At 47.9% G+C, this 25,835-nt stretch overlaps 1 protein-coding gene across 1 annotated transcript; it reads left to right on the forward strand.

The window, feature by feature from the left end:
* The first annotated feature begins 160 nt into the window (after window positions 1-160).
* LOC133494682 (putative pre-mRNA-splicing factor ATP-dependent RNA helicase PRP1) lies at window positions 161-23,160 on the forward strand. The gene is made up of 14 exons (XM_061808720.1): window positions 161-475; window positions 1,188-1,422; window positions 2,169-2,362; window positions 3,599-3,758; window positions 5,967-6,185; window positions 10,897-11,064; window positions 16,634-16,720; window positions 16,891-17,040; window positions 17,115-17,223; window positions 19,710-19,901; window positions 20,384-20,506; window positions 20,571-20,749; window positions 20,989-21,158; window positions 22,832-23,160. The coding sequence occupies exons 1-14, from the start codon at window positions 354-356 to the stop codon at window positions 22,938-22,940; spliced, it is 2,217 nt and encodes a 738-aa protein (XP_061664704.1). The 5' UTR covers window positions 161-353; the 3' UTR covers window positions 22,941-23,160.
* Window positions 23,161-25,835: the final 2,675 nt, after the last annotated feature.

Raw genomic sequence — 25,835 nt, forward strand, 5'->3', positions numbered from 1 at the left:
TTGACAACATCATGACGTGTAGTGAAAAAAAATGGATGGGTCCATTCCGGCTGAAATCATCGATGTAGACAGACTCATAAAAACAGAATCAGTTTATGAGGTCATCAAGAGCTATTTAGCATTTTATATATGTAAATCACTGACTTTATTTACGCAATGTCTTTATTGTGTGCAAAAAAAAGAATTATTTCAAGAATGAGATGAGATAATGTCTCCCAATTCTTGAATGACATATACAGTATATTTTCTCAACTAATTTGCCCGAGTTGTAGGTGTGACCCCCCCTCCTCCCCGAGCGAAAATATTCCATTATTTTGCCCGTGTTCGCGCGCTGCTGGAACGGCGATGCAGTCATGAAGGGGGCGGTCACCGCATCAGCATTCTCGTCTTCCTCATCGGGCCTGACCGGCCCACACCCTTCAAAACATGCGACGTGCCAACTTCACGACGGGTCTGCGAGGATAAACATGTTGAGGTAAGGACGATGCCGGCGGCGGCCATTTTTCTGTTTGGAATTAAGCGTTAGCCTAGCTTACGACAGAGCTAGGCGGTTAGCTCTGCCGTTTGCCCACTAGCATACAAAGATAACCAGCCCGTGAGGTTGGCCAGCAAGCCAACAGCGTGTTTGTTGTCAAATTGACACTTGACATGAACACAATGTTTGACGTTATAACATGTATTGTTTTTATAAAATGATAAACTGAATGCTACACAGGCGTGTTGACAGTTAGCTATTAGCATGAAAACAATGGGCTGGCAGATGTCACGTGACTTTCACTCCGGAAGTTCTGCTATAAACTATTTCGCCGTTTTATTATCTTGTTAGAATACAAAGTCAGTCCTTATTTAGAGCTCTCAAGAAATTGTTTTCGATATAATGACGGGATGTTCGTGAGTCACCGCCAGAAATACGTGGACTCCACTTTTTCTGCAATACGTCAGTCCGTCCGCCATATTGGATGGGGCAAATCGATCAGAAATTCAACTTTTTCAAAAAGTGGCCAAAGTTGATTCATCCAATTCAGTCGTTGACACACGCACAGAAATATGTTTGGGACCCAAAAAAAAAAACAAAACAAAACCAATATTATCCTTGTAAAAAAAAAAAAAAATCAACTAACTTTTATGCCCCGCCAGCATTTGGGTTTAGAATGAGCTAAATTGCAAATGCTTAATGTTTACGTCAGGCGTGACTGGGAAAAGGGGCGAGACCGCGATGAGAGGTCAAGGGCCGGCCGCCGAGAAACGGAGAGCGACGTCAACCCGTTCACCGAGCTGCCCCACACGCCGCGCTACCACCAGAACCTCAAGAAGCGCCAGCAGCTTCCCGTGTGGGACTACCGAGAGGACGTCGCAGACATGCTGACGCGTCACCAGACTTTTGTCGTTGTAGGAGAGACCGGCTCTGGGAAGACCACGCAGGTACACCGAGAGAAGCATGTGGATTATTCCAAAATTTGAGTTTTTGAAAATAATTTGTTGTACAAAAATGCAGAATTATGCACTTATTTTCTCAATAATAGTCATCCTGAAACAAAGTACAATTGTATTATTTTGTTGTTGAGTTTTCAAATTGTATCTATACACACACACACGATCGATCAAGCTAATCAGCTAAAGCTAAACCATCAAGCTAATAGCGTCGCCCTCAGGTTGACTTAAGATAAGTACTCTCTTCTAATTTTCATATTTATTTGTATTCAATGTGTCACTCATATCAACACAAGCCTGTTAGCCATATTATCGAAAAAAGAAAATGATAAAAATATCTGTTTTTCAATGAAGCAAACTTTTATTTCTTCTTGCCCGTGAGCAAAACAGCTAACACAGCTAGCGGCAGTATAACCTCAAATATTAATATTTAAATGCCTTTTTGTTCTGTATGTGGAATTTTACTATTAGATATTAGTCATATTAGAATTTAAATAAGATGTTATAAATAATTTATTCAGGAAGATTGATTAATTTTTCAGGTGCCTGTTTAACAAGCAAAATATGATGTGAAAACCAAATATCGCCCATAGAGTTGATGCTTGAGCTACAGGAATCACAATCTTTTCTGATTTATGATTTTTCAAACAAACGTGTTCAATTATAGGATGAATCGTAATTAAAAAAAAAAAAAAAAATGCCGAGTCTCAATCATCCACCAATTCTGTGTCGACCAGATCCCCCAGTGGTGTGTAGAGACGCTTCGATCCACAGCGGGCCCCGCGGGGGCAGTGGCCTGCACCCAGCCCAGGCGGGTGGCGGCCATGAGCGTCGCCCGGAGGGTGGCCGACGAGCTGGACGTCACGCTGGGTCAGGAGGTGGGCTACTCCATCCGCTTCGAGGACTGCAGCTCTGCCAAGACGCTGCTCAAGTAAGAACACAAACATCTGACTGACTGTAGTACAGTTTTATTTTGTTAACAGTTGTCACTTCACAATACTTTATCCACATACAGTCAAGAAAATAAGTATTTGAACACCTGAGAAAACCAATGTTAATATTTGGTACAGTCCCCTTTGTTTGCAATTACAGAGGTCGAACGTTTCCTGTAGTTGTTCACCAGGTTTGCGCACACTGCAGGAGGGATTTTGGCCCAGTCCTCCACACAGATCTTCCCTAGATCAGACAGTTTTCTGGGCTGTAGCTGAGAAACACAGAGTTTCAGCTCCCTCCAAAGGTTTTCTTTTGGGTTTAAGTCTGGAGACTGGCTAGGCCACGCCATAACCTTGATATGCTTCTTATGGAGCCACTCCTTGGTTTTCCTGGCTGTGTGCTTGGGGTCATTGTCACGTTGAAAGACCCAGCCATGACCTATGTTCTGACTGAGGGAAAGCGGTTTTTTCCCCCAAAATCTCCCAATCCATGGCCTCCTTAATTCAGTGCAGTCGTCCTGTCCCATGTGCAGAAAAACACCCCCAAAGCATGATGCTACCACCCCCATGCTTCACAGTAGGGATGGTGTTCTTAGAATGGAACTCATCATTGGTCTTCCTCCAAACATGGTTTGTGGATTTATGACCAAAAATTTCCATTTTGGTCTCATCTGACCACAAAACTCTCTCCCATGACTCCTCTGTATCATCCTAATGGTCATTGGCAAACTTAAGAGACATGTCCTGGTTTAAGCAGGGTAACCTTTTGTGCCACGCATGATTTCAAACCGTGATGTATTATCAACAGTCACCTTGGAAACGGAGGTCCCAGTCTCTTTTCAGGTCATTGACCAAGTCCTGTCGTGTAGTCCTGGGCTGATTCCTCACCTTTCTAAGCATCATTGAGGCCCCACAAGGTGATATCTTGCACGGGGCTCCACTCCGATTGAGATTGACCGTCATGTTTAGCTTCTTCCAAGTCTTTGAGGGTCAGAATTCTAGCTTGATAGACAGGTGTTCAAATACTTATTTGCAGCTGTATCACACAAATAAATCGTTAAAAAAGCGTACATTGTGATTTCTGGAATTTTCTTTTTGGATTGTCTCTCTCACAGGGGACATGCACCTACGATGATGATGATTTCTAAGTGGGAGAACTTGCAGAACAGCAGGGTGTTCAAATACTTATTTTCTTAACTGTACATAATGCACCTTATTTTTCTTTCCCCGCACAGGTACTTGACAGATGGGATGTTGCTGCGGGAGGCCATGAGCGACCCGCTGCTGGAGCGCTACGCCGTGGTCGTACTGGACGAGGCCCACGAACGCACGCTCGCCACGGACATCCTCATGGGCGTCCTCAAGCGGGTGCTCCGCCAAAGACCGGACCTCAAGGTACATGCGGTTTCCCCCTATATCCAAACCTGATTGGCATACGTAGACCTTCTCGCACTGTGCAGTAATCAGGAATGGTTGTGTATACCAGGGGTGTCCACTTCGATTTTGACGTGGTCCACATTGTAGTTATAGTTCTTCTTCTTCTCCTTCTTCTTCTCCTTCTTCGTCGTCCTCCTTCTTCTCCTTCTTCTTTCTTTTGTAGTTTCATTCCAAAACGCCACTGCCACCTCGAGGTTATGAAAAAAGATGTAGGCTACACTTGAATCCCAATGGCATAGGGGTACATATGGCTGCATATATGTACAGATCTGCTCATAAATTTAGATACTCTGGCAGATATGATTGAAATCATAAAAATCTTGCATTGCCTCATCATATTTACACATGAAATTTCTGAACTAGTTTTGCAATCAGAAATCAAGGGTGATGGGTTTTTCGACCATTGTTCATAATTGGTAATACAAAAATGCTGATAATAGCGCAATGTTATCATATATGAAAAATAAATGTATTTTAATGTAAATTATTTGTCAATTATAATTATTATTTAATTATTAATCATTTTGATACAGATTTTTCACAAGAATCATGGAATTTGACACACATGATTTGCTTTCCCGGGCCGCATAAAATCATGTGGCAGGCCGGATCTGGCCCTCAGGCCTCGACTTTGACACCTGTGGTGTAACCTATCAGGGGGCGAGCCTGCTGCGAGTAGCCCTTGAAAATCTGAAAAATCACAATTTATTTATTTACTCCAAAAATGTTTTTTTTTTTGGTTCATCAAACTATGCCAGTAACATATAATGACAGGCAGAATAATTAGATGCTCTTCCACTAGATGGCAGAATGCACAAAAATACAAAATACACACTTGGCATTGAAGAGATGCCGAATTTTAAGCTGTTTGTCGAGAAGAGAGAAGCTCTGCAGTATATCCATCCATCCACTTTCTTAGCCACTTATCCTCACAAGGGTCGCGGGAGTGCTGGAGCCTATCCCAGCTGTCATCGGGCATGAGGCAGGGCACACCCTGAATTGGTTGCCAGCCAATCGCAGAACAAATAAAAACAATCAAGCAAATCAAATAAAAACAATCTAGCATTCACCTAGGGTCAATTTAGAGCGTCCAATTCATGTCGCATGTTTTTGGGATGTGGGAGGAAACCGGAGTGCCCGGAGAAAACCCACTCGGGCACGAAGAGAAGACGCAAACTCCACAGAAGCGGGTGCCGGCATTGGGACCCGGGTCTTAAGAACGGAAAGCTTTCCAGCTGCGCCACCGTGCCGCCTTTTGTCATCTGTCATAATTAAAAAAAAAAAAAATAAATTCTGCCAGAGTATCTAAATTTATGAGTACATCTTTACATATATGCAGCCATATGTACCCCTCTCCTATTGGTATTAAGGTGAAGCCTACAAGTTTTTCATAACCTCGAAGTGGCAGTGGCGTTTTGGCATGAAACTGTTCGGCTTTCTTATAACCTCTAGATGGGGTCATACAATTCTAAAATGTGAAAATTTTTCCGCTATACCAATGTAAAATGTGTATTTTTGACTTTTTTTTTTTTTATTTTGACGGGGAAATATGCATTATACACGCACACACAAATCTATCGTAACCCCCGCCTCTTAAATGCAAACTCCACACAGGCGGTGCCAGGATTGAACCCCAGGATTTATCCCAATCTGGGACCCAAAAACCTATATTTCAGGGAAATATGTCGGGAAACTCCAGACTAGTTTTGGTTTTAGGTCCGACCTCCGTTCGTCAGAGATGTCCTTGTCGTTCCGTACAAACGGGAACCAAACCTGACTCGGGCGTCGAACGTAATTCTCGTACGGCAGATGGGTAACGCCTTAGTTGTTTGTCATTGCGGAATCGGAGGTTATTGGGAGTGATCCCCACCCCCCGGTCTCCTCCATCACCGTCGGCTGCCGAATCCGGGACGTTGAATTTGGCTTGATTAAGAGCAATTACGATGCCCCGCGGAGCATAAAAGCCAAAATGCGGAGACGCCGGCCTGGGAAAATATTTGAGATTGTAAAGTGGGGGGGGAGACGCGCTTCCCGTCAGAATCCTAATGTGCGCCATCTAATTGCTCGAGAGGAAACAATGTGTATCTAACACTGCGGGGGTCCCTGGTGTAGGTCACTCGCGCGCCGCTTATCCTCAATCCTCCTCTCCATCTTCCTATGCGCCAGGTCGTGGTCATGAGCGCCACGCTGGACGCCGGAAAGTTCCAGGCGTACTTTGACGGCTGCCCGCTCCTGTCCATCCCCGGCCGCGCGCACCCCGTGGAGGTCTTCTTCACGGCCCAGCCCGAGCGCGACTACCTGGAGGCAGCCATCCGCACCGTGCTCCAGATCCACATGTGTGAAGAGGACCAAGGGGATATTTTGCTGTTCCTCACCGGCCAAGAGGTAAGAATATACCACCGTCATTTCCGACCTACGGAGCGCACCTGATTATAAGCCTCGCCCAGTACATTTGTAAAGGAAATACCATTTGCTACATGCAAAAGCCGCACCTGTGGAAAAAGCCGCAAGTGCCGAGTCATTTACAAAGAAAGATGATACACAGAGTTTTCAAAGTTTTAATACCTTAGCTTAGCTTAACATAGCAACCACACGGTAGCACGAACGAGGTCGGTTAAAAAATCACTGAGACGCAGCAGTAACACGGCGGTAGCGCGGTGCTAACAGGGCTAGCTAAAAAAAAAAACGTGGTAAAAATCACTGATACACGGCAGTAACACAGCAGCAATGTGGTAGCGCGGCGCTATTGTTAGCGTGGCGCTAAGACGGCTATCTAAAAAAAAAAAAAAGACGTACCGGTAAAAAAATCACAGACACAGCAGCAACATGCTGGTGTGACGCTAACCCTAGCGCGGCGCTAACAGGGCCAGCTAAAAAATTTACTGGTAAAAATCGCTGAGACATGGCAGTAACAGGCTAGCGCAGCGCTAACAGGGCCGGTTTCTAAAAAGAAAAAAAAAACATACCGGTAAAAGTCACTTCCTCGGCACATACATTCCGCCGGCGTCACTCTTACCGTTTCCTCTTGAGTGCCCCCTTGCGGCCTTTAGAAAATAAATGCACAAATTAGCCGCATCACCGCATAAGCCGCAGGGTTGAAAGCGTGTTCGGTATTTGTGGGTCATGTGCTCTCCAGTTTGGTTGCGCGCGTCTCCTAATTGGGCTAAAGGAGTGTTGCGTTCAAAGGGTCCCCCAGCGGCCCCCTCGCGGCTCGTCTCTTTCACCCCCTCCAACCTGGCGCCAACTTTGATGTGGGCTAACGATCGGGAGGCCATCCGTGTCCGTGTTTTTATTTTTTTATTTTTTTTTTTAAAGTTTGGACCTGCTCGCATCACAGCTGTCGAGCAAAGATAAGTCGTAATATTTGAAGCTACCCCCCCGCCCCCTCCTCTGCTGCGAGCCTCAAAACGGGCGAACGGGGAGAATACAGAGAGGGTGGCCCAGTCAAGGGAAGCGCGGGTCTTGTCGGCTTGGCTCGGAAGAGACAACAGAACGCGAGGGCTGTATTCCTGCGGGACCGGCAGCCCAGCTTGCTTCCAGCGCTTTGGCAGAGAACTGCAGTCCCCCCCACCCGCACCCCTCACCCACCCCCTCCCTCCGCGGCAGCTGCCGCGTCCCGAGGCTTGATAGGCTATTAATACGCCGGCTAATTCGACCGATCCATTCCAATTTGCCGTTTCCCCGCTTGTCACGGCGTTGATGAAGAGGCACGCTCTTTCGCGTTAAACAAATACCTCGGATTGGGTGGGGGGTGGGGGGTGGGGTCAGCGAAAAGATTTCGGGAACGGTTTGCGACGCAATCTTGCGACGCGGGACTGGATAAGGTGTGATGTGGGATGAGATCAAGTAAAATAAAACCACCTTTATTTGTTTCACATCGGGGGGGGGGGGGGATTTGGATCATTTCAGTAGCAATGGTGGATATAGGAAAGGAAAAAAAAATGGGGGGTGGGAACAAAACAGCATGCACATGAGACAGACTAATGTAACAGTGGAGTTTAAATTGATATGATTGAGCCGCATTCTAATTCAAACTTAAAGGTCCACTGTCCTGAAATGTATGATTTTTTTTTTTTTTAAAGTATGTTATTAATGAAAAAACGGCAGCCGGTATGGACCCAGCCATTTTTTTCCCAACACGAAACATGATTTTGACTTGAAAATCCTCTCAAGGGATTTGTTTTTGAGAAGAAGCAGGAAGTGACGTAGATGGCAGGACCGTCCTCGAGTGGACTCGTTTGTTTCTATTAGTTTTACCTCCGGGAAGGTAGCTCGGTGTTCCGTCGCGTTAGCCAAAATGCCGGCTCGTTGCATCGCTGGGTATTGCTCGAACGCTCGGGAGGATGGATTGGATTCGTTCTAAATGCTTTTCCAAAAGATTCTTGAAAAATGGACGAGAGCTTCAGCTACTAAAACAAACAAAAGTTGCGGGGGTCGGGGGATGTAATCCGTAAGTCAGGGGTGCTAAAGGTGTCTATGCGCCAATCGGAAGGCTTTCCGTGCAGCAGCCGTTGAAGGACGGCGTCCTCAGGCCTTGTGGATCGCCGCCGGTCTTGGGTTCGGCCAGAGTGTCTCATCTCCGCATCGGGGAGGCGGTTTGGACCCGTTGTCGCTCGCGGGCGGCGTTGTTTTTATCATCGCCGCGGGGAGGTGGTTTTGCCACGATCCGCATATCATCTAAACAATACGTCAGTCACTTGGATGTCGTCCAATGTCACTTCCCCAACTTTGCGCATGGATGACGCGCTCTCCGCTCATATTTAATTTTTCTTAATGACATCGAAGTGAATAATTTTATATGTATTTTTCATGACTATCTATTTTAGAATGTTCATAGGGATGACACTTGAGCTTTAATAACATTTTAAGGCGTTTTATTTCACCACCCTTAGTGACTCTTATTTTTATTTTAATCTTTTATTAACTTTTTTTCCAATGATGATCTTATTTTTGACTTTTATTTGTATTTATTTTTTGCTGGCCTTGCATTGCTCTGATATTTCCCTTTTTTAAATTTTTTTTTTTTTTATAAGAGGCTGGAATCTGCGTATGTCTATGTGGCCTGCAGGTGGTGCTACAGTCAAGGCATGCGGTTGCTTGACGTGACCCGGGTCTTAATGTTGCAGAAGTAAAAATATGTGCAGTTGTCAATGGTTGGATGCGGATGTGAGTGAAATTAGCCCGTAGACAATAAGCGCGTGTGTTGCGTTGCGCTCCCACTGTCATGTTCTCTTCCCTCTGCCGCCACTCAGTCCCCCCCCCGCTCCTCCCTTCAGTCTGGGTCCAGAATCCTGAGCCTGACTCAACCGATTTGCCGCCGCCGGTCATGCATCATCCCGTATTCCGCTTTACAACGCAGAGCTGTGGAATCGTGACACGTGTTTGTGTCTTGCTAGCATGCCACGTTTTCCATGATTGCCCGCGTTTCACGTCGGAGCCACGGCGAGCTCGCTACAACCCCCCCCCCCCCCCCCCCTCCAAAAACCCCACTTTTATGTCAATCTGAGACAGGAGGGGTGACCAAATAGTGTGCACACACCCACAACCGGGTAGGGACACACTGCAGCTTCTCGCAAAAGGTGACTTTTCTTGCTCGGATAATTGAATTCCCGTTAGCGGCAAAAAGTTAAGGAATCGGGCAGCTCTCGAATCAAGTCAAGGATAAACATATACACCGACGGCGGTGTCGTATTTGCGGACAGCGACGTGGCTGTGTGATTTTGGAAAACCACATCACTGTTCTCACCAGGCTGTCGGCGACAGTGAAGAAAATAAGTATTTGAACACCCGGCTATATTGCAAGTTCTCCCACTAAGAAATCATGGAGGGGTCTGGAATTTTCATCGGAGGTGCAAGTCCACTGTGAGAGGGACCATCTAAAAAGAAAAATCCAGAAATCACGAAATCACAATGTATGATTTTTTTTTTTAACGTTTTATTTGTGTGATACAGCTCCAAATAAGTATTTGAACACCTGTCCATCAGCTAGAATTCTGGCCCTCAAAGACCTGTTAGTCTGCCTTTAAAAGTCCACCTGTATTATCCAGAATCAGATGCACCTGTGTGAGGTCGTCAGCTGCATCAAGGCACCTGTACACCCCATACAATCAGTAAGACTCAAACTTGTAACATGGCCAAGACCAAAGAGCTGTCCAAAGACACCAGAGACTAAATTGTACAACTCAACGACAAGATAGCACCTCGTGGGGTCTCAATGATCCTTAGAAAGGTGAGTAATCAGTCCAGAACTACGCGACAGGACTTGGTCAATGACCTAAAAAGTCCCAGGACCTCCGTTTCCAAGGTGACTGTTGGTAATACACTAAGACGTTATGGTTTGAAATCACGCATGGCACGGAAGGTTCCCCTGCTTAAACCAGGACATGTCACGGCCGGTCTTAAGTTTGCCAATGACCATTAGGATGGTACAGAGGAGTCACGGAAGAAGGTATTGTGGTCAGATGAGACCAAAATGGGACTTTTTGGTAATAATTCCACTAAGCATGTTTGGAGCAAGACAAATGATGAGTTCCATCCCAAGAACACCATCCCTGCTGTGAAGCACGCGGGTGGTAGCATCATGCTTTGAGGGTGTTTTTCTGCACCTGGGACAGGACGGTTGCACTGTATTAAGGAGAGGATGACCGAGGCCATGGATTGGGAGATTTTGGGGGGAAAACCGCTTTCCCTCAGTCAGAACATAGGTCATGGCTGGGTCTTTCAACATGACAATGACCCCAAGCACACAGCCAGGAAAACCAAGGAGCGGCTCTGCAAGAAGCATATCAAAGTTCTGGCGTGGCCTCGCCAGTCTCCAGACCTAAACCCAATAGAAAACCTTTGGAGGGGGCTGAAGCTCCGTGTTTCTCAGCGACAGCCCAGAAACCTGTCTGATCAAGGGAAGATCGGTGTGGAAGACTGGGCCAAAATCCCTCCTGCAGTGTGTGCAAACCTTGTGAACAACTTCAGGAAAAGTTTGACCTCTGTAATTGCAAACAAAGGCTACCGTACCGAATATTAACATTGGTTTTCTCAGGTGTTCAAATACTTATTTGCCGCTGTATCATTTATTTATTTATTATGAATATATTTACAGGAAATCGAGGAAGCCTGCAAGCGCATCAAGGCCGAGATCAGCGACCTGGGGACTGACGCTGGCGACGTTAAAGTCATCCCCCTGTACTCCACGCTGCCCCCTCTGCAGCAGCAGAGGATCTTCGAGCCACCCCCTCCCAACAAACCCAACGGCGCCATCGGAAGGAAGGTACGCGCCAACCTTTGACCGCCCCCAGCTGGCGAAAATCCAAATTAACTGATGACCGCCATCTTTTCTTTAATCGGAAATATGTAAACAAACCTTCGTACACGGATGCAGCAGCCAATCATATTGCAGAACAGACCACTGACAAGTAATATATTGTCTCTCTACGTATGTTGCTGCGTCATTTCTGTTCAAATATTCCTTGCACACAGCCACGTCGACGCTAATGTTAGGATTAGCTTTCAGCTAGCAGACAAAAGTCTTGTTGAAAAACGAAAGTAATTCCGTAATTGGCGTCAAGAAAGTATGAAGTTAGATGAGCTTCGTATGTCGGGGAGGAGCTACTTTAGCCTGGGTTGTTAGAAGAAGTTACAAAGGGGGTCTTTCCTTTATCCTACACTTTTTGCATTTTTTTTTTTTTGTTTAAGATGTTTGAAATTATATGATGTTCGAGTCTTGAGATCATCGTTTTGGGTATATTGACAGTTCATATAGGCAAAGTCCCTGAAACGGTCCCTGAAAAACTGAACAAACTGAACTCAATCCCGCATCGTACCCACGATTTGGCTCGGCGGTATTCTCGGCGTATCGCCGCGAAAATGGCACTAAAGTCAGGAAGGAATTGGGACGCGGAGGAAAGCGCCTGCGCCTCACGAGCGGCCTCACGTCGAGTGAAAAATGCCGAGATGTCATCGGCGCCTCCCCGAGAGAAAGTCGTGAAAAAGAATTAAGGCTTGTCATGCCCGCTGCTGCGCATGCTAACGACTGCATTACCCAGCCCTCAATTAACATAAAGCGCTCGCTTGTCATTTATTCGCCATTTGTCCAAGAGAGCTGCTGATTGTCTTGCTCCCCCCTCCCCCGGCCCCCGCCCTCCCCAAGACTGTAATCTCACTTGGACAAATGCGCTACAATGAGTTTATCTGGAGTGTTCGGTCAAATGCGTCACTTTCTCAGTGCTTTTAAACGTCCGGGCTTTATTGGTCAACAAAGCACGGGTCCCGAACGCAAAACTGTGAGTGATTGCCCCCACCCTTTAGCTGGAGTGCTCACCCCCCCCCCTCCCATCTGCAGGTAATAACCCAGAAATAACACGTAGAAATGACGCTTTAATGATATTACTGATGAAGCAAGGCCCGGATTATCCAACGCGGCGCCAACAGACTGGAAGGAGCCAGCAGGCGTCGGGCGTAATGGCCCCGGCCGAGATAATCCTTCAGAATCAATGCAGTCAATGAAGCTGACTATATGACGGCGAAATGGGAGAGGGCGTCATGCGCCGCAGCTGCTTCCGTCCCACAGACTAACTCGGCTATCGGGCGTTTTTTAATTCCGCACGGCGAAGCCATTTTGTGCTCTTGGTTCCACGCCGAAAGACCTCGGCGTCTGACATTATCTCTAAGCTGGGAAAGGGTCAGGAGCGGTCCAGGGGGCCCAGGAGAGTAGTCCCTGAACAGAACCAGGCGGTTGGGTGGGTGAGGTGGCTCACCCAAAGGCGGCGTGATTACCGGGAACACCAATACCTGTTCTCAAGGGATCAGGCCAGACTCGCAGCGCTTGTCCTGGACGGTGCTCTACCTGTTGAACAAATCTACGAGGCGTTCCGTCAGAGATGTGAGACAGGGGAGCCATTCCGAGGGCTTGGGGAATTCGGGACAAAAGCTAACACCGACAACTGGGAGTTCCATTTTCCGATTTTGGCAAAAGAGGTGATGGATAACCTGGCTAGAATAAAGAACTGCACAGCTTCTAATCTCTAATACGGTGATCTTGGAAACTGAGAGCCCAAACTCCGTTTCATTTCGGGTAGACTAGTAAGGAAGGAGTATCGCGCGTGGAATAACATCCCAAAATCCAAAACATCCGTGCATCTGTAGTGTTTCCACATTTGATTTAGGAGAACCAGGAAAGTCTAGTTGTGGTTAGGCGAGAGAGTCCGAGGCCTTCTCCCTGGAGTGTTAGTCCAGATGTGGAGACGGTAAATGTGCATGGTCCTTCCACTTAGTCGTTCTCCCAACGGATTCCCGAAAATGGTGTCCCATTGTTTTGTTTTTCACTCCCTCCATAAATCCAGTTGAAATTTAGTCCTGTCCAATCATTTAACTGTACGTGCTGACCTCCTTCCATTCTGAAATCCAATTAATTCCGCCAACCTCCAATTAAAAACATTGAAAAAGTCGAGTAAGAACAAAGGGGAAGTTCAGAGCTGTAGAAACTATAGAGGAAGAAAGATGATGAGCTGCACAATGAAGTTATGGGAAAGAGTAGTTGAGGCTAGACTCAGGAGAGAAGTAAGGATCTGCGTTGATGGTTAGGATTTGGATAAGGGGTAGGGATACGTACGTTAGGGTTAGGCCCTGAGAATGAAAAGAACTACACAGACGAAGACCTGAGTTAACAGTGAAGAACAGGGGACAAAAACCCGAGAAAATGACTAGGCGGGTATTTTGCTGACTCACCGTAAAACTAGTGAACTGCGTTTTGAAATTGATCCCCAAAAGTAGGTTTCAGTTAGCGACATGAATTTTTAGCAGGCGCGTCTTCATCGTGAGTAGCTCCAACCAAAAATGTCTTAAGACCCCGTGTCTGAAAAGACAGGAACTCTGCAGTTTTCATTTTAAGTGGATATTTCTGATTCGTCGGGATCAGAATCAGCGTGATGGGACAAGTGTGTGAAAACACACAATCCCCCCCACCCCACCCCCCCAGCGGTCGGTGCTGCCGTGGTACGTCGTTCAGAAAAAAGAACAAGTAGAAGAACAAGAGACATTTCTGGTTGCTAGCAAATGAGAACTAAACATACTTGGCTGAGTCTATCATCTATCGTGAGTAGCTTCACCAAAACAAGTCTTAAGACGCCGTGCCTGAAAAGACCTGAGGTCTTCTGTTTTCATTTTAAGTGGGTATTTCAGATTCGTCGGGATCAGAATCAGCGTGATTGGACAAGTGTGTGAAAACACAGAATTTTTGTTTCCCCCCCCAGCAGTCGGTGCTGCCGTGGTACGTCGTCCAGAACAAAGAACAACAAAGTAGAACAAGAGACATTTCTGGTTGCTAGCAAACGAGAACTAAACATACTTGGTTGAGTCTATCGTGAGTAGTTCCACCAAAAAAAGTCTTAAGACGCGGTGCCTGAAAAGACAGGAAGTCTGCAGTTTTCATTTTCAGTGGGTATTTCAGATTCGTCGGGATCAGAATCAGCGTGATTGGACAAGTGTGTGAAAACACAGAATTTTTGTCCCCCCCCCCCAGCAGTCGGTGCTGCCGTGGTACGTCGTCCAGAACAAAGAACAACAAAGTAGAACAAGAGACATTTCTGGTTGCTAGCAAACGAGAACTAAACATACTTGGTTGAGTCTATCGTGAGTAGTTCCACCAAAAAAAGTCTTAAGACGCGGTGCCTGAAAAGACAGGAAGTCAGCAGTTTTCATTTTCAGTGGGTATTTCAGATTCGTCGGGATCAGAATCAGCGTGATGGGACAAGTGTGTGAAAACACACTGTACATTTCTGGTTGCTAGCAAACGAGAACTAAACATACTTGGCTGATGGGCAGCGAATGACAAAATCGGGAAAGATGTCCGGATGGCTGAATCGTGGTGGCAAAGTTTGAAGTCTTTCCATAAAACACTAAACTTAAGTAACGCCACAAGGTAGTTTCTTTAATCCTCCGTGAAAGCAGACCGATTTTGTACGCGTAGACCGTATCCAGCCTCATATTTTTCAACGGTCCTCCCCCCGCCCCCTCCACTTATGACTAGAATCATGGTTGCCTCATCTTGGCTGCGGTAAGTAAACACGGGTACCCGACGCACGCGGAAAGAAGCATTCTTTTCCTTTCACCCGACGCCCACCCGCACATTAAGTTATGACACTGGAGAGGCAGTTGCCAGTCGGAGTGGGCCATTAGTCAGCCGTCACAGTCCCGAGCGCTGTGATGAATCTAAAAGGGCCACCGTTATATAAGGAGGACTCAACCCAGCGGCGGGCGTTCGCGTGATGTGCTGTTTGCGGAGATGCTGACAGCGAGAGGGACCCGTCGGGCGCGATGACTCATTTGACTGTCATTTCTCATAGGCGGCCCCGCTACGGGGATAATCGTAACGAGAACAGATCTGGGAACCGGAACGCGGTGCAGCTTCTGTCTCCCGTTCTGTGTGCAAATGTTACTTTTCATTTCGTCACAACGGTGTAACGGCGGCGCCTTGACTTCAGAAAGTTCCGAGTTTCTCAAGTTAACGGTGAAGAAAAATAAGTATTTGAACAGCCGGCTGTATTGCAAGTTCTCCCATTTTAGAAATCGCGCAGGGGTCTGAAATTTTCATCGTTGGTCCATGTCCGCTGTGAGAGAGATAATCCAAAAAGCAAAATCCAGAAATCACAATGTATGATTTTTTTGAACGATTTATTTGTGCGATACAGCTGCAAATAAGTATTTGAACACCTGAGAAAACCAATGTTAATATTTTGTACACTAGCCTTTGTTTGCAATTACAGAGGTCAAAATGTTTCCTGTAGTTGTTTTCCAGGTTTGCGCAAACTGCAGGAGGGATTTTGGCCCAGTCCTCCACACAGATCTTCTCGAGATCAGACAGGTTTGTGGTCTGTCCCTGAGAAACACGGAGTTTCAGCTCCCTCCAAAGATTTTCAATTGGGTTTAGGTCTTGAACACCTGTCTATCACCTAGAATTCTGACCCTCTGTTAGTCCGCCTTGAAAAGTTAAAAAGTGCTTAAACCAGCAGGCCAAGGCCCGTCTTAAGTTTGCCAATGACCATTTGGATGATACAGAGGAGTCATGGGAGAGAGTTTTGTGGTCAGATGAGACCAAAATGGAAATTTTTGGTCATAAATCCACAAACCATGTTTGGAGGAAGACAAATGATGAGTTCCATCCCAAGAACACCATCCCTACTGTGAAGCATGGGGGTGAGAGCATCATGTTTTGGGGGTGTTTTTCTGCACATGGGACTGCGCAGTATTAAGGAGAGGATGAGATTTTGGGAAACCACTTGATGAGTCGTGGCTGGGTTTTTCAACATGACAGTGATCCAAACCACACAGCTGGGAAAACCAAGGAGTGGCTCCGTAAGAAGCATATCAAGGTTCTGGCATGGCCTAGGCAGTCTCCAGACCTAAACCCATTGGAAAATCTTTGGAGGGAGCTGAAACTCCGTATTTCTGAGCGACAGCCCAGAAGCCAGTCTGATCTCGAGAAGATCTGTGTGGAGGACTGGGCCAAAATCCCTCCTGCAGTGTGTGCAAACCTGGTGAACAACTACAGGAAACGTTTGACCTCTGTAATTGCAAACAAAGGCTACTGTACCAAATATTAACATTTGGTTTTCTCAGGTGTTCAAATACTTATTTGAAGCTGTATCGCACAAATAAATCGTTCAAAAAAATCATACATTGTGATTTCTGGATGTTTCTCTCACAAGTGGACATGCACCTACAATGAAGATTTCAGACCCCTCCGTGATTTCTAAATGGGAGATCTTGCACTATAGTAGGGTGTTCAAATACTTATTTTCTTCACTGTACATTCATTCAATTCATTCCCCCCCACCCCGCAGATCGTCGTGTCAACAAACATCGCAGAGACGTCCCTCACCATCGACGGCGTCGTGTTTGTAATCGATCCTGGATTTGCCAAGCAAAAGGTTGGCCAAGCTCCCTATTCTGCACATCATAGTCCTTAGATCAGGGGTGTCCGGATCTGGCCCCCGCCCCCGAGCCTTGACTTTTGACACCTGTGCCTTAGCTGTTCCTTCCACCTGCCTAGACAGGACACCGGCGACGCAGTAGTCGTGATGATTTCCTCCCTCGACAGGTCTACAATCCTCGCATAAAAGTGGAGTCGCTCCTGGTGTCAGCCATCAGCAAATCGTCGGCGCAGCAGAGGATGGGCCGCGCCGGACGGACGCGTCCCGGGAAGTGCTTCCGCCTGTACACGGAAAAGACTTACCGGACAGAGATGCAGGTGGGGAAACCGGTACGGCTGAGCGAAGGCCGTCTCCAAGCGCAATTTATCGTGTCCGACTTCGCCTCGCGCAGGACAACACCTACCCGGAGATCCTCCGCTCCAATCTCGGCTCCACGGTGCTGCAACTGAAGAAGTTGGGAATTGACGACTTGGTGCATTTCGACTTCATGGATCCGCCAGGTATTTGTGACCGGGGTTCCTCCTGCTTGCCGGGACAAATCGACTCAAGTGGTCCCATGTGGATCTCAAGTCGCAATAATTGGGAAAACACCAAACCTCTTCCTGCGGTGATGCGGCTAATTTATGCATTTTTCATTCGAACGGCAAGAGCGAGACCGGCGGAATGTATGCGCCAAGGAAGTGACTTTTACCGGTCCGGCCCTGTTCGCGCTGCGCTGGCGTGCTACTGCCGTGTCTCAGTACTTGCGCGGCGTTAGCGCAGTGGTGTTAGCGTTCAACTCTCACTTGCGGCTTTTACATAGCTGCGGCGTATGGATGTACCAAATGGTATTTCCTTTACAAATGTACCGGGTGAGACCTATAACCAAGTGCGCTCTGTAGGTCGGGAATTACGGTAATATAAGAGGCCATTTTTGACTCCCGGTTGTAGTTTACCATAAAACTGGCTTGAAAGTAGCTAACAGCAGCTAGCTTGATGCTAACATCTAATGTGAAACATCATAGACAGGCTAACAAAGATTAGCATCAACGTGACGTGAATTCTAAACCTCAGAACAACTGTGAATTTAACACCGCGGAGAACGTCTGAATGCAGACTTTCCTCTTTTCAGTAACCCGTGAAATAAATTTTGCCGCAATTTTGGCGTGGCCTGAAAACTGAACGGCGATCTTGAGGGATCAGGGTCCTCTCATCGTTCGGTTTCATATCAGACAACGCCTGCCATCTCGATTTGGATCCATCGTCGTCCGAATCGACCCAGACGCCGTTCACAAGGCACTCCGAAACGTTGCGCCCGTCCGATGCGCGCTGTTGAATCCCCGGTCCGCCGTGGCGCCGGGGGGAAGCCGGCGAAAGAGAAGAAGATCAAACGATCCGGGCGGGAAACAAACGCTGCGCATTTGGCGGGTTTCTGAACGGTTTGACGTGCGAGAGCGCTCGGCGGTTGCTGTGAATCACGCTGGAATTAGGCCAAACAGATTCCCCCGCGAGAACGCGCGTTACTACATCTTCCCGAGGAGACCCTCCCCCGCCGCCGCCGCCCCCCACCTCCTCACCATAATATAGTTTTCATCTCACCTCTGAGATTAAAACCCACCCCCCGTCCAGCGTGGCAAGCGGCCATTTTACAAACGAAATTGGTTACATCAATAGCGGCGCTATCACCTCGGCTGTTGCCTCCTCTTTTTATATTCCTCCGCGGACTGACCTCCGCCGTCACCCCACCCCTCCGCATTCCTCGCAAAATGGAAGCGTCGACATAATGGATCGGCAGAGAGGGGGGGTGCGGGTGAAGTGGGGAGGACTTTTTTTTTTTTTTTATTCCTTTGATCCACCGGTGGCATTGACGCGGCAACCTAACAAGCTCCTGGAAGCCTCCGCAACGCTTTGAGTCCTGGACTCTCCTGATCGATTTTTTTTACGCGCCCGCCTCCCAGTAAATGGGCCAGGCCGGGATGTGTCTCCAGAGCCAGAGTGCTATGATACAAAGACTTAACAGCGTGTTTTGTTTGCCCGTTCCTGCCATCGTGTTTTATTTTTGTTTGTTGAGGTTGGGAAGGAGTCGCTGGTGGTGTTTTTTTTTTTTTTGCTAATCATCACCCGAACCACAATGACTTAGCGGGCGATGGTTTCATTTCCCGCGTGACATTTCCAAAAGAAGTTCGTTTCAGCCGCGACGCGGTTTAATGCACCTGCAGCCTTTCGGGCTACCGCGTCCGTCTCAGTGAGCGGAGCGGATTCCTGCGCGGAAAAAGGCGCTCATTACTCTTACTACATCGAGGGGGAAAGGTTCCACGATAGCCCAGATCAATATTTTGTAATCATTTTCACAAACCCCCACCCCTTCTGTTTTTTGAGATGGAAACTTAGTGAGAGGAAACTTTTGAGGAACATGGCTTCACTTTGTCTTTCTGAAATAAGCAGGTACACCTCTGGAAAAAGAGGTTGCTTGGATGGCGGCATGTTTTAGAGATCTAAAACCTGCATTTATAATGCGACAATAATGGTGTCCCCCCCCCCCCCTTTTTTTCCCCGGCCCCCGCGTCCCAGGTTTTTTGGAACGGGTCCTGAACTGGGGTGGCCCGGTGGATCAGCTGGTAAGCGTCGGCCTCACAGTTCTGAGGTCCCGGGTTCAATCCCGGACCCGCCTGTGTGGACTTTGCGTCTTCTCTTCGTGCCCGAGTGGGTTTTCTTCGGTCACGCCGGTTTCCTACCACATCCTAAAAACATGCAACATTAATTGGACACTCTAAATTGCCCCAAGGTGTGATTGTGAGTGCGGCTGTTTTTCCTCTGTGCCCTGCGATTGGCTGGCAACCAGTTCAAAGTGTACCTTTCCTCCTGGGATAGGCTCCAGCACTCCCCCGCGAGCCTCGTGAAGATAGGCGGCTAAGAAAATGGATGGATACCTGAACTGTGCTTGTACATTAGAGGAATTCCTCACGCCACAAATCGGTGATGCAAAAGTCTGCTAATTTCTCGACAGTCCCGGAGACCCTGATGCGAGCCCTGGAACTGCTAAACCACCTTGGGGCGCTGGATGACGATGGAAACCTGACTGATTTGGGCATAGTGATGGCAGAGTTCCCACTGGATCCCCAGCTGGCCAAGATGCTTATCGCCAGCTGCGATTTGGGTTGCTCGGACGAGGCGCTCTCCATAACGGCCATGTTGTCAGGTAGGGCCTTTCCGACTTAGTGATTTTAAACCTGCTTGGAACAAGAGTTAGACTACCCGTAGACTGGAAGAGTCCCCGAAAGGCATAACGCTGGATTTCTGGGCAATTTCAGTGAACCTTACGGTCATTTTTATCAGTTTTCATGTTTTTTTTTTCTTGTGTTACTCATCAACGAATGAGCTTCCAGCTGTCGCTTGCTTACTTTCAAACTTTGTTTGAAGCAAACCCAAAGTTATTTGCAATGGATCAATGACCAAAGTATTTCTCGAGATAAATGAATTCATAATGAATAAATACATTTGAATTAACTAGTTTGAGGAAAAAAACGCTATTACTATAACTATTAGCACTCTTGCTAATGTACAGTAAATGCCCGGCAGACCGTATTAAGAGAAAGAAATGGGCCGTGCGTGGCCCTCGGGCCATACTTTGCCCACCCCTGGGTTAACATCTCCATGTGGGCCCATACCAACCTTGTTTAGTCCCGCAGTGCTTCATCCGACCCCCTGAGGCCAGGAAGGCGGCAGACGACGCCAAGATGCGCCTGGCCCACCCGGACGGAGACCACCTGACTCTTCTCAACGTCTACGTCGCCTTCAAACAAAGTAACCAAGCGCGCACGCGGCGTCACCAAATCTGGATTCTGAACCGGCTGACCTTCTCGCACAGGCCAGCGGTCCTCGCGGTGGTGTTACGACAACTTCGTCAGCTACCCCTCACTGATGGCGGCGGACGGCGTGCGCCTGCAGCTGTGCCGGATCATGGAGCGGGTCGGCTTGCCCCGGCGGAGTTGCGACGGGGACGACGCCGACGTCCGCCGGATGCTTCTCACCGGTTTCTTCATGCAGGTCGAGGTCCTCTCTGCCACACAACACTTATGAGCACATGTGTGGGTGTGTATATATATGCAGCCATACGTACCCCTATCATATCGGTATGGAAGTGTAGGCCACAGTTTTTTCATAACCTCGCGGTGGCGGTGGCATTTTGGAATGAAAATGTAACTTCTAAGTTGCTGTTCAGCGTGAATTCTGTGGGTCATCTGGCCAAGGATTTCCCCCAGTTGAGGTTCCGCCATGTCACCCAGGTTGCTCACCTGGAGCGCAGCGGCCATTACTTGACGGTGAAGGACAAGCAAGTGGTCCAGCTGCACCCGTCCACCTCGCTGGGCCGCAAGCCCCAGTGGGTCCTCTACAGCGAGTACGTGCTCACTGCCAAGAACTACATCCGCACGTGCACCCACATCCACCCCGAGTGGTGAGTATTTGCACCGAGTTTAAGTTTAATTCCCAACCTTTGTGGAGATGATCAAATTTATTAACTACAAAAATATAATTGCTCATCTATCAATACCAGCGTTTTGAGGTTTATAGAGGCGTGTAGAGTCTTGGAAACTTCCAGGGAGAGTCAAGTTGTTGAATTTTGGAAATAATATGGGTGCCCTTTGTCACCGGTTTTGTTCATAATTTTTACAGACAGAATTTCTAGGCGCAGCCGAGGCGTACAGGGTGTCCGGTTTTGTGGCCTCGCCCTCGCATCTCTGCTCTTTGCAGATGATGTGGTTCTGTTGGCTTCGTCAAGGCGCGATCTCCAGCTCTCACTGGAGCGATCCGCAGCCGAGTGTGAAGCGGCTGGGATGAGAATCAGCACCTCCAAGTCCGAGGCGATGGTCCTCGGGTCGGGAAAGGGTGGCGTGCCCTCTCCGGGTCGGGGATGAGATCCTTCCCCGAGTGGAGGAGTTCAAGCATCTTGGGGTCTTGTTCACGAGTGAGGGAAGAACAGAGTGGGAGATCGACAGACTGATCGGTGCAGGGTCTGCAGTGATGCTGACTTTCTATCGGTCCGTTGTGGTTTACCAGTTGATCGAAGTTCCTACCCTCACCATGAGCTGTGGAAAGAACAAGATCCCGGATACAAGTGGCCGAAATGAGTTTCCTCCGCAGGGTGTTCGGGGTCTCCCTTAGAGATAGGGTGACAAGCTCGGTCATCCGGGAGGGGCTCGGTGTCGAGCCGCTGCTCCTCCGCATTGAGAGGAGCCAGATGAGGTGGCTGGTGAGGTGTTCCGGGCATGTCCCACCGGAAAGAAACCCCGAGGATGACCCATGACACACCGGAGAGACTATGTCTCTCGGCTGGCATGGGAACGCCTTGGGATCCCTCCAGAAGAGCTGGAAGAAGTGGCTGGGGAAAGGGAAGTCTGGGAAGTCTCTTAGGGTAAGAAGCTCAGTCATCCGGGAGGGGCTCAGTGTCGAGCCGCTACTCCTCCGCATTGAGAGGAGCCAGATGAGGTGGCTGGGGCATCTGATTAGGATGCCTGCCGGACGCCTCCCTGGTGAGGTGTTCCGAGCACATCCCACCGGAAAGAGACCCCGGGGACGACCAAGGACACGCCGGAGAGTGTCTCTCGGCTGGCTTGGGAACGCCTCGGGATCCCTCCGGAAGAGCTGGAAGAAGTGGCCGGGGAACGGGAAGTCTGGGTATCCCTGCTGAAGCTACTTCCCCCGCGACCCGACCCAGAAAAGCGGTAGATAATGGATGGATGTGTATGGGTAGCATGATGTAAACCACAGGTGTCAAAGCCGAGGCCCGGGGTCCAGATCCGGCCCGCCACGTGATGTTATGTGGCCCGGGAAGGCAAATCACGTGTGTCAACTTCCATGATTCTTGTGAAAATCTGTACAAAATTTCAAATTGTCATATATGACAAATGATCAAATTTAAGCATTTTTGTATGATTAAACATGAGCAACCTCGATTCCCATTCCAACTTTGAAAATTCCTGGAATTTTTGCAACTCTAAAATATCTCCGTTCGTGCAACAAAATTCAACCGACCGTGAGATTGTCTGTCAACTGTTGGTCTCGTAGCTTTGCTCCCTTTTGAAAAAAGTTTTTTGGGGGGCGGGGCTAACGGTGACGCTGTTTTTCAAGGCTGCTGGAAATGGCCCCGCGCTACTACGAGATGAGCAACTTCCCCCAGTGCGAAGCCAAGAGACAGTTGCAGCGCATCAACGGCAAGCTCTCGTCCAAGCAGTCCTGAAAAGGGAACGCCGCTCCGTTTTGTTTGGAGTGCAAATCCGGACCGTTTGAAGAGCGACGCTAATTTATCGGTCGTCTTTGAGCGACCATCCAGTCGAATTGCTTTTATCCAGAATCGTTCTCACCTTGGGTGTTTGGACTGTCATCCATCTGACTCTGGTGTTCTTGTAAGTCCAGTGTACTTCTGACACGTGTAATAAACATTTTTTTTTTGCATGATAGCGGCCCAATTGTCGGTATTTCAAGCCAGGAAACTGTTTAACTTGGAAGATGTCACTCGAGGCAAGCGGGGCTGCGAGTGATGAAAACCAGAGGGAAGACTTAAGACGCGCTTGAGTGAACAACTACCTGATTTCCAGGGTAAACGCATAATCGCAAACACCCCTCACGCTCACGGTCCTGGAAATTCAGCCCGCACAAAACATTTCCGAGTTGGAGTTGTGGAAAATGAAGCTGAGCGTTGCTCTTTACTCATTATTTTTTCCGTTAATATTATGAGTTGGATCAGCTGTATGTCAGGCTAAGTTGCTAATTGTGAATTTAACTCATAAAACTCTTGACTGCTAAGAACAAGAGTCCATTAATGGCTGCCATATTGAAACTAAAATGCAGGTGATTAATTGTACTACTTTTAACTTTAAAAAAAATAAAAATTACAATGGACTGAATGAACCGGGCAGCGCGGTGACGCAGCTGGAAAGCGTTGGCCTCACAGTTCTGAGGTCCGGGGTTCAATCCCGGACCCGCCTGTGTGGAGTCTGCGTGTTCTCCGTGTGCCTGCGCGGGTTTCCTCCCACATCCCAAAAAACGTGCAACATTGATTGGACGCTAAATTGCCCCCAGGTGTGATTGTGATTGTGTGATTCCCCGCGACCCTTGTGAGGATAAGCGGCGAAGAAAATGGATGGATGAATGAATGAACCCCAATATAGCAGGAGTGATAAAATTAGTGGTGGTTGAGCTCCCTCTAGTGCACAGGTGTCAAACTCAAGGCCCGAGGGCCAGATCCGGCCCGCCGCATGGTTTCATGTGGCCCGCGAAGCTAAATCGCGTGTATTAACTTCTGTGATTTTTTTGGGGGGGGTGAAATTTGAACCAAAATTTCAACTTGTCATATCATAAATGAAAACATTATTAAATATAAATATTGCAAGCATTTTTGTTTGTGTTACCAAAACATCAACAATAGTAGAAAAAAGAATTTCCCTTGATTTCTGATCCCAAAACTAGCTCATAAATTGTTCGGCGCTTCAAAATTTTTATGGTTTCACGGTCGGAATGGCCCTTTGAGGGGAAACCGGGACAACAAAAATGAGTTTGACAAAGAATTAAAGTCCAAGAAAAATTCAGTTGTATTTAACTTATAAATAGTACTTTGTGTCGATATTTGTACAGACACCCTGACATATTAATTATTATGTACAGTTGGTGGGTGGGGTAACTGCGTAAGGATGTTAACGAGCCTTTTAGCGTGCTAACCGAGGAGGTCGTAGGGTTTTGGTATGGAGCCAAAAAAACCGGCGCGGCGCTTTGCTGGAAAACAATGTGGAAAATAGCCGCCGCGCAGAGTCATCCCTCTCCAAAGTGAAGCCAATAGAAAGGCCATTAGTCGGCACTGATCTGGAAATTATATGGAATTGATCCCGAGGTAAGAACACTTTTTCAGGCTCGATACTTCCCATTGATCCTGGCTGCTATAATTATAAATGAAAATCGTTACGGAGCCAAGTTGTGTTTTGAACGGAGTCGCACAGACACACAAGCGCGTAGAGAACTGATTTCCTCGCTCTGTATTGGAAAGAGATTTGGCGTTGATGTTTGCGGCCTCAACTCCTTGGAAGAGTAACCGGGCAACCTGCGGCCAGCTCCTGGCATCACTCGCTAAGCCGCACCCCTTAAAGTCGCGTAACAGTCCTACTCCTAATCCTCCTAGCAAGAAAAACAACCCGTGTGGTTGTACCTAAGGTTTTGTGTCACCTACCTCCGCTTCGGGGCTGGATCCAAATGCAGGACTCCAAGATGAGGACATGATGTTAAGCGTGGTTTTATTCAAACTGAGGTCATACATGGTGTAAGCAGTCCGAGAAGGCAGAGGTACAGAAACGCTAGGCTAAGCAGGATCCAAAAGACATGCAGCGAGGTCTGATGACTAGGAACTAGGACTTGACTATGGGACATAAACTGAGACAGGACAGGCTCACGTGGAAGAGTAACCAGGCAAACTGCGGCCAGCTCCTGGCATCACTCGCTAAACCGCACCCCTTAAAGTCACATAACAGTCCTACTCCTAGTCCTCTTAGCAAGTAAAACAACCCATGTGGTTGTACCTAAGGTTTGGTGTCACCTACCTCCGCTTCGGGGCTGGATCCAAATGCAGGACTCCAAGATGAGGACATGATGTTAAGCGTGTTTTTATTCAAACTGAGGTCATACATGGTTTAAGCAGTCCCAGAAGGCAGAGGTACAGAAACGCTAGTCTTAGCAGGATCCAAAAGACGGCGAGGTTTGAGGACTTTGAGACAAACTAGGAACTTGAACTTGACTATGGAACTAAACTGCGAGGATAGCTCAACACTACACTATTTTCAGTGGCAATTTTGTGTGACAACCGTCGCGCTTAGGTTTCCACAAGCGGGTGGGATTTCGTCACCGTGTTTCCTAACACTGTGAATCCGTGGCCCCAATCTGCCGCCGCCCCCGCGACGCTGGCCGGCACCTCGTCCTCATTTGAAGACTGCGGGTATGAAACTGTTATTGCAGCACAACTCGGCGTTCCAGGAAGTCCGTCCACCCGCCTACCGTTCCTCCTCTTCCTCCTTGTTTCTTCCTATCTAGCATCTCGCCGCGCAACCGCGCAGCCAATCTTTCAGGGACGCTAGCGCCGGCAACGTGTCAA

Source organism: Syngnathoides biaculeatus, chromosome 21, assembly GCF_019802595.1.
Source record: "Syngnathoides biaculeatus isolate LvHL_M chromosome 21, ASM1980259v1, whole genome shotgun sequence".
Lineage (NCBI taxonomy): Eukaryota > Metazoa > Chordata > Actinopteri > Syngnathiformes > Syngnathidae > Syngnathoides > Syngnathoides biaculeatus.